General features: G+C 35.7%; 1 protein-coding gene across 1 annotated transcript in view; it reads left to right on the top strand.

The window, feature by feature from the left end:
• TMEM67 (transmembrane protein 67) overlaps positions 1-7,674 on the top strand; it is a gene marked incomplete at both ends in the record, with an annotated part of 13,657 nt that extends 5,983 nt beyond the window's left edge. The window contains 9 exons of the mRNA XM_010289412.1: positions 950-1,106; positions 1,488-1,611; positions 2,962-3,067; positions 5,166-5,222; positions 5,314-5,412; positions 6,066-6,164; positions 6,512-6,598; positions 7,334-7,433; positions 7,535-7,674. Of these exons, the coding sequence (XP_010287714.1) occupies positions 950-1,106; positions 1,488-1,611; positions 2,962-3,067; positions 5,166-5,222; positions 5,314-5,412; positions 6,066-6,164; positions 6,512-6,598; positions 7,334-7,433; positions 7,535-7,674 (969 nt within the window). The remainder of the gene's footprint in view (positions 1-949; positions 1,107-1,487; positions 1,612-2,961; positions 3,068-5,165; positions 5,223-5,313; positions 5,413-6,065; positions 6,165-6,511; positions 6,599-7,333; positions 7,434-7,534) is intronic.
• Positions 7,675-9,348: the final 1,674 nt, after the last annotated feature.

The raw sequence follows: 9,348 nt of genomic DNA, 5'->3' as shown, positions 1-9,348 counted from the left end.
TTCCCTACAGCTTTGGAGAAAATATGGTGGACATGTTATATGAGTATTTAAAAAACTGCATGGTTGTTGACATATGCAAAAAAGTAGCTACTTTCACATTTAATTTCTTCACACAGTCACAGAATGCTTGAGGTAGGCAGAGTCCTCTAGAGGTCATCTTGTCCAACACCCTACTCAAGCAGGACATCCTAGAGCAGGTTGCTCAGGACTGTGTCCAGACAGGTTTTGAGTATCTCCAAAGAGCAAGACTCTACAACCTCTCTGGGAAACCTGTGCTAGTGCTTGGTCACCCCCCACAGTGAAAAAGTGTTTCTTGATGCTCGGTGGGAACCTCCTATTTCAGTGTGTGCCCATTGCCTCTGGCCCTGTCACTGGGCACTACTGAAAAAAGCCTGGCTCTGTCCTGTACGCCCTCCCTTCAGATATTTGTACACGTTGATGAGGTCCCCTCTGCACCTTCTCATCTCCAGGCAAAGCAGTCCTAGCTCTCTCAGCCTTTCCTCTTAGAACAGATGCTCTCGTCCCTTCATCATCTTAGTGGCCTGTGCTGGACAATATCAAGTAGCTCCATTTCTGTCTTGGACTGATGAGCCCAGAACCAGACACGGTACTCCATGACTTCAGCATTTGTGTTTCTTGACCTGAGCGTTTATGCTGTTTGAAATTTTATATCTGTGAAATCGGCTAGGATATTTTTTCCTAATCTGTTGAAAAATGTTAGCAGAGCTTCATTCCCCACATTAGTCACTCGAGTCAATTGCAGTCATTTCCAAGAGGTTTGTATAAAATCATTAGAGCTTTGTAATTGCTTGCAAGTAGCTGGAATGCCTTTTCTTTTGCAAAGAAATGGGACAGATTCCACAATAATTTTGTAGTGAAAGAATCCACAACTTGATAAAATCATTAAATGGCTAAAGTGATCTTTTTATTTTAACTTTTTTTCTTGTAGTGCAAAATTTCAGTTTCCAAGATTTTATTGGATTTTGCTAATCCAATCTTTTATGACCTTTTCCTTGAATATAATGGTGACAATGGACAACAATATCTTTTGGCCGTGCCAGTTTTAAACTTGAATCTTCAATACAGTGAAATGTTTGTTAATCAAGGTAAGACGGTTATAATAACATTTCTATGAATTTAAATAATCTGAATAACTCCAAATAGAAAGAATTTCTATTCATTACTGTTACTGAGTTGTTTTTAAATATACCACAACCTACTGTAACTTGTTTCTGTTTTAAGAATTTTATATTTTGTGGGCAAGTTCTGACAGCGTTAAATGCAAGTTTTGGTTGCATACACCAGCCCAATCAATAATATGCACAAATAAAATAATCTAATTTTATTACATATTTGTTTAAGTTGAAAATAAATAATTTTACATCCTGAATACAGTTATATGTATCGTACAGTTGTAGGTATTGTTTCTAGTAGATTTCATTCTTTTTGTTTTTTAAATGCTATGTGACTGTCATGTTTTTTCAAAGGTAGTAATATGAACAACTGGCTTTTGACTCGTCGATTTTTTTTGGTGGATACGCTAAGTGGAAAAGAGAATGACTTGAGAAAACTACCAAGAGTAATTCGAATTGCTAGCAAAATAACAATAAGGTGATTAATTGCATATAATATATAGTCCATAGAAAATAAAGCCAATTTTGTGCAGTCTACATTTTATTCTCTTAAAAGAAAGTTGGTTTACTATGTTGTTTCTAATATGTCCCATGCTGCTTTTTCCATTTTGCATAGTAGGAGATAGCAAGAGTTTCCATAGGTTGTTCTGTTAAGAAAACATAACATTGTCTTGTGGGGGTTAAAATTACTGTGATGACTTTCCAGGTAAGACAGATCAGACTCTGTATGCATAATGCAAGTTAGCAGGCATTCAGTCACCTCTTAGAAGCAGATGTCATCTGAAAAGACCTAAAAACTCCTCTGTTAATTCTTTTTCAGTGTGTATGTTACTGCCTGTACAAGGATGCTATTTCATACTCCATATTATTTTTTGCAGTGTTTTTACACACTGTTGCCTGTTCTGTTGTGCAATACAGAACAGGTTTGTAGTCATTCAACCGAAATTCTGAGACTACCTGTTGGGGTCATTACTGAGAGCTCATCTCAACTGGAATATGTTTTGGACAAACCTTTTTTTGTCTCCTTCTTTACATAATGGAGATGACCGTCTAGAATTTGAGATCTTCCTTTTCCTTCAGCTCTTCTTCACAACTTACTAGTTAAAAAGATTGCTGAGTGGTGCTGAGTACTGATCCATACAAGTAATCGTCTTGAAGACTGATTTCATCTACTAATTCCATTTGCTGAGCATTACATATTGCATTACTTCAAAAATAAAGATTAGCTTATGTATGTTAGGAGAAGTCCCTCCTATCCCCCCTTGGAAAAAAGGATAATGCCAGAAATTCAAAATAAGTATAGAAAAGGTCATTCTGTAGTGTTTTGAGAAATGTTACCTTTTGAAATTGACTTTAGTTGCAGCTATCATAATGTGAGCAGTAGGTAAAGATTGATTCAGGTATTTTCACACAAATAAGCAATCCTTCCCAGCTTTTTCTGTTTATATATTTGTGTACCTGCCTTTGTACACTGATTGCTTTTAAAATGTGAATTGCCATGTCATTGGGTTTGAAACTCACATTTTATTGATCAGGTTGTTCTGTGCATTTAGTATTTTCTTATTAGTACAACTTTCAATCAATACTTTCCAAGCAACTCATCCGTTTTCTTGGGAACAGACTGCCCAGAGATGTTGTGGAGTCTCCTTCTCTGGAGACCTTCAAAACCTGACTGGATGTGTTCCTGTGCAACCTGCCCCAGGTGATCCTGCCTTGGCGGGGGGGTTGGACCAGATGATCTTCAGAGGCCCCTTCCAACCCCTACCATTCTGTGATTCCGTGATTCTGTGATTTTCGGTATTAAGAATAATACTCTGTATTTTTGCAGTATTCGTCTGGTGTCCCATACTCAGAGAGGAGCTATCTACCCTCCTCTACTTACTATTGCTTATACAGATGTGCTTGTCCAAAACCCTGAAAACCAGAGTGTGATGGTGAGATCTTTGTGCTATCTTAATTGAAGTGATTTGTTAATCATGCTGTTAGTTCTGTTGGAGTTCCAGTTGAGTAAACATTTTGGGTGGAGTTGTAAAAATCTAATAAATAGTTTCTAGTTCTCCTCAGTTTTGAAGTTGCAAGTTTTTGCTAAAACTTAAAGCTTTTAAAACAAAGCAGTTAAAAGTATTTTCTTTTTAATTTATCTTGAATCTTTTTTAACTTTAAATACTTAGAATTTTACAATTAATTGTACAATGCTAAATTAGGCACAGTTCAAATAAAATTACACACATAGAAAATAAGAGGAAACGTACTCTTCATGCAATGCACTGAAAGCAGCAATTTATGCAAGAAATTTAATATTTTTATTTAAACCAATGCATTAAGCAGAGGTTGTTATGACACAGACATTTCAGGTCACCTGTAGTTTAAATTAAAATATTGGTAATATACCTAAAACACCTTGTAGTGCTTTATCTGCTATGTATTATTTTACAGCACATCTCTAAGAATTAAAGTAATCCAAAAATCCCTAGCCAGAGGGGTTGGAGACCAGTTTGGGGGATCTTCTTCTACTGAAAGCCACCACGTTCTGCTGTAGCAGATGCAGAAGGGGCATTTCCTACTTGCCCTTTTGCCTGCCATGATGGGCTGCAGCTCAGATGTCCCTTTCCTGTGCTTTGTTTGCTTGTTAGATCACACTGCTTTAAAAAGGGAAAATGTTGAGCTTAGTATAGTAGAATAAAAATTTTGCAATTAAAAAAATTATAATAGTAACATTTTCTGCTTATCAACCTTACAGTTCAGACTTCCAGTACAGATAGACATCTAGCTAGAAATTTCCCGTGCTAGAACTATTCCTTGCATTCCATATTAGCTGGATGGAAGGAAAGAAGAGACGGAATTAGAAAGATAGAAAAATTAGTCAGACACTTCTTCCCTGCCAAAATGATGTCTTTATTTAATCACAGAAACAGCCCTGTTTTTAGAAAATAATTCATTCAGATGGCGATGGCAGGAACAATTGTTTTCAGCTTCTCTATTTTATGCTATAGTATTTCATCCTCACATCTACATCTGATGTACTTAGGTGTTGTCAGTTTTGGATGTCTTGTTGCATTTAAGAAATTTTATGCAAGTAAAACAATACATTGAATTTTATTCCAAGTTCTGTAAATACTGGGTTTCTAGTAATTGAGCATATTTAGACTTAAATTCAAGTGAGGTGATAGAATGAGCTCTGACAGAAATAGATGTTTTGGGAAGCAAAGGAGAAGGTATTTGGTTTGGTGGGCTTTGTCCTTTTTTTTAAACTGAATGTAAAATACTATTCGTTATCATACTTGTGTTAACTCTAGCCTTCCAGTGACAAAGGTTCAGGCCAGAATGTTATAAAACCAAGACAAACATTTTCTCTTCTTGAACAAATATTTTAGACTAAATTCAAAATAGGTCTTAGGTTAGAGAGATTATTTAAGCTAGAGGGAGCAATTTTGATGCTGCATGACAGTTTTTCATTCAAGCTGGGAAAAAAAAAGGTGTCTGAGCTATGTGGGAGCTCACTTTGTGATTTTTCATATTGGTGTAATTACATGGGAAAAAAAAAGGTGTCTGAGCTATGTGGGTGTATGAGCTATTGTGATTTTTCATATTGGTGTAATTACGTTGAAGTTACTTTTAATCAACTCTGAAAGGGAAGGTATCAAAAACATTTCTGGTTTTTAATCAACTCTGAAAGGGAAGGTATCAAAGACACTTCTGGCATCTCCTTTTAGAAGGAAAAAAATTATGCACCTTTGAAAGGATTATAATTAGGTACAGCTAGTAACTTGCAGATAGCAGGTATCCATCCCTAGCATTACTGTTGGTAAAGTCTGCACTAAGTATAGCAGAGCACATGCTAGCACTAAGCCTAGTACTAGCTTAGCACACCAGGTCAGATGTATACAGTTAAAGAATGTGTATGTTGTATTTATATAGTAGCCCTAGATGGGAATTCCCACCAACTACAGGTGTGAAAACTACCACTTTCTATAATGATTGTAGCGTCTCAAGATTTCTATGCATATTTACATTCTGTATCTTAATATTCAGGTTTCCTTCTCAGTCAATTATGAGATGAATCAGTCAGAGGCTCAGGTTCAGACTGATGTAAGTTGTATTGCTCTTTAATTTGTCAGTATAATGATTTCTATTTTGTGGTTTTTTAAACTATCTGCAAATAATTTTTCATTCTCTTCAGATCACGTTGGGTGTGTTGGGTGGTCTTGCAGTGTTATGGTCCCTTCTCAAGACTGCAGGCTGGAAGAGGCGTACAGGAAGCTCTATAATTGACTTGCAGGTATAAACAGTTGGTAATCTAAAAAGGGACACATGTCCTTCTCTTCAAGGAGATCTTTGCTATTCAGATCACGTTGGGTGTGTTGGGTGGTCTTGCAGTGTTATGGTCCCTTCTCAAGACTGCAGGCTGGAAGAGGCGTACAGGAAGCTCTATAATTGACTTGCAGGTATAAACAGTTGGTAGTCTAAAAAGGGACACGTCCTTCTCTTCAAGGAGTTCTTTGCTACCATTCCCTGTGATATAACTATTCTGTTTCTTAAGGTAACTGAAATAATTTCTAGCCTAGCTGCACAGAACTGTGACCTGGAGTTAGGCTCACTTGAGGAAGTAGGGTTTTTTTCCTTTTTTTTTATTCTGGTGTTGTCATTTAGGAAATATTTTTGCTAAAAATAAAGGTATTTACAGAGCTGTTCTGATCAATTGAGTGACCTTAGTTTCCAGATCAATTCTTCTTTGAGTAAAGACTAGTATGTAGGAGTTTCAGGTACTGAATGTACTGTAAATAAATGACCATAGTAGAAAAATGTTGTTCGAGGCTACTTTTCAGTACTAGAATTTCCTGTAGCGTGGGCTGCGTACCATTTTATATGAATGTACATATGCACTACTTAATTAGTTTTACAGATCTCTACAGTGTGTTTTTATAATTGCAGACGGTTTTCAAGTTCTTACTATTTTATGCTGGAGACCTTGCCAACGTTTTCTTTGTCATCACCGTGGGCACAGGGATTTATTGGCTTGTGTTCTTCAAAGTAAGTGTTTTTCAGATTTGGGTGTTATGAAAACCTATTAATATTGCGTATATTTTTACACAGAAATTAATTTTCTTTCTTTTTTTCTTTCTTTTTGCTTTTCTGGTCAGTCTATAGAGGCAAGTTCTGTATCATATTCTGGTTTGTGTGCTTATATTTTTGTGTTCACATGTTTCTTTTCCTTAGAATTCATTGTACTTGCAGTCTTCTTAATAGTCACTTAAAATATTTTACAAATCCAGAATGGTTGCACATTAAATATTTATCTTTTTCTGCAAAATGTTACTCCCTCTTAATGTTGTTACATATGCCATCCACACTGTTTCAATGTAACTTCTCAATTATAGGCGCAGCAGTTTGTCTCTGTCCTTTTACCACTTCCATCTCAAGAAGAAGATTTTGTTACATACATAGCGTGTGCGTTTAGTTTAAAGGTAAATATTTTTTTCCTCAGGCATTAAAGACATTTCAGCATATGCTTCTGTTATATTTTCAGTAGGCTTGTTTTTAAACATCTTGTACAGTTCATTTTATTAGTGTATAGACATAAACAATTATTTTAAGAATTAAGTCATTTTTCCATAGACATTTATTTTGTGGAGTCTTTATAGGGAAACAAATGTCTAAGGAAGATGATCTATGGAAAATTATTCTTTCAAGAATAAAGGTGCAAAGAAACCCAAATAAAATAACATGATATCAAGAAAGTAACTGCTTTCTTTTAAAGCAGAATATAAGTGCTGTCAGTGCCCAATTAAAAAGGTAACAGATTAAAATAATTATATTCAAGCATACTTGTAGGATTCAGAGATTGGTATTCTGTCTTCATGGGACATGCAAATATTTTATTAATCATTGGCATTATATTGAATTGGAATTCCTAATATAGGTGAATAAGTTATGCGAAAATACTTAGTCAGTTTTTTTGGAATTTGTTACTTTGCTTTATTTTCTTCAATATTTTGGACATTGTCACATGATTTACCATTACTCCAAGTTTTAAAATTTTTTTTAAAAGATTTATCAAAAATTGGTAACAAAGTTGCAGTCTCAAGTCAAGTATATTACTTGTTATGTTTAATGAATGACATGTGCAATGACTGTGTCTTCATCTTTGTCTATATGCAGCTGCTGTCCTTACTTGTATGTTTCTCCTTTTTCTTTCTCAGGCTCTGCAATTCTTACAGTTGCTGGTTTCACAGCTTACTATAGATATTTTCTTTATTGACTGGGAAAGACCTAAGGGCAAAGTTCTTAAAGCAGTTGAAGGTAACTCAAACTATGCTTGTTTGTGTAAACAGCTTTGGTTAAATTTGGATATTAGTCTCAAGTATTACATTTCAGAGCTGTAATATATGTATTCTTTTTAGGTGAAGGTGTTATTAAAAGTGCTGCTGCACCTGTGAGCATATGGAGGACATATTTTGTAGCAAATGAATGGAATGAAATTCAGACAGTGAGGAAGATAAATCCCGTCTTTCAAGTGTTTGCAGTTCTTTTTTTCTTGGAGGTATTATTAATAAAATTATCATTGTTATTGTTGTTAATTTTTTAATTACTCACAAGCAGAGTGTAACATAAGGGTCTGTTTTTTAATTCTTGCATTCTCTGTGGTAATAGTGGATGACTTCAAGTTCACTTGAAAACATGTGACTTAGTAAAATAATTATTTTAATACATTTTTTAATTTATATGTATGTATGTATAGGTCATTGCAATATTTCATTAAGGAAGGCTTAAAAACCCCCAAAACCCAACCTTTAATTACCTTGGAGACCTTTGTTAGTTTTCGTTGGGTTTTTTAAGGTAATGAGTTACCCTAAATGGCTTAAGAGACTGATAAATCTGTGTACAGACTAAATTCTTTATTTGCCTACTGGCTTCCTCCTGCCACAGGATACAGCTTTATTTCTGGTTTCATATTTGTCTGAACTGAGCTTCCTTCCTGCTAATTTGCTATAGTGACCTTTTATAAAGCAGGAAATGAAAAGTGCCAGTTCTGTTCCTGATGACATAGCACAAGGCAGTATGCCTTCAGTTACAGCTTAAGGATATGTGAGAAATTGTGCTTTAGCTTTTCAAAAACATTTTGTTTGTTTCTTCAGTAGTTTGGTAAGTACTTCTATTTTGGGAAGTATTCTTAAATTATGTAGCATATAGTTGCTTATGTGAGCTTCTTTTACATATTTTTAATACTTTTATTCATTTTTATATTTCTGTTTTTAAATTTTCTATTTCTCTTTTAAATTATATACACTAAAAAAACACTAGCTTTCCTCATTCACTACATCAATATTTTTACTGTTGGTAAATACCGGCTAGCAACAACTTCTGTGCCATGTTACAAAGAAGGAATGGGAGAAAAGAGAGCACATATTCTCAAAACTAACTAGTTTTGTCAAGTTACTCTTCATAGGCTCCTGGTATTACTAGAAGGGAGAGGCTACTCTTAGTAGAGAGTGATTAACATCTTGCTTTGTAATTCCTGCTATGAATTTCCCTCTGGAGAATTCTTTTCTTGCCACTTATGGTGGAGGAAGTCATGAAAGATACCCAGATAGGCTAAAATTGGTGTTTGTGAAAACCTCAGATAATCTTTATAAGTTTTATTGTCATGCTGGAGTTTGGAATGTAGTTTCCCTAGAAGTGTAATGCAGAGGGTAGATATGGCAGTCAGCCGCTCACTACAGGGAGGAACTTCGGTATTGCAAAACCTGTCTTCTTGAGGTACCAATTTTGAAAGAGTTACTGTTCAGTTCTCATTAATCACGGTGACAGGCTGTACAGTAGTAGAAAACAAGCCGGGAAAAGTCATAGTTGGAGGAAGTTGGAAAGCGTTTCCCTCCTCTCAGCCTCATGTCTGGCACCAAAGCAGCTGCTTGGTTGGTTCTGGTCGCCATGGCAGTGTTGACTAGACGGCTAGTGCAGATTGCACTCTGGCAGCAAAAGTGAGCTTTTCAATATTGTACTGGGTCTGGCTGTGATGGAGTTAATTTTCTTTATATAAAAACCCCAGAGAGTTCTGTGTTTTGGATTTCTGACTAAAACAGGGCTGATAACAACACCACTGTTTTGGCTGTTGCTGAACAGTGTTTGCATAGCATTAAGGCCCCCAGCAAATAGGCTGGGGCTGCGCAAGAAGCTGGGAGGAGAACACAACCAGGACAGCTGACCCCAGCTGACC

Source organism: Phaethon lepturus, unplaced genomic scaffold (genome assembly GCF_000687285.1).
Source record: "Phaethon lepturus isolate BGI_N335 unplaced genomic scaffold, ASM68728v1 scaffold3836, whole genome shotgun sequence".
NCBI lineage: Eukaryota > Metazoa > Chordata > Aves > Phaethontiformes > Phaethontidae > Phaethon > Phaethon lepturus.
This window is presented reverse-complemented; position numbering and strand designations above follow the sequence as displayed.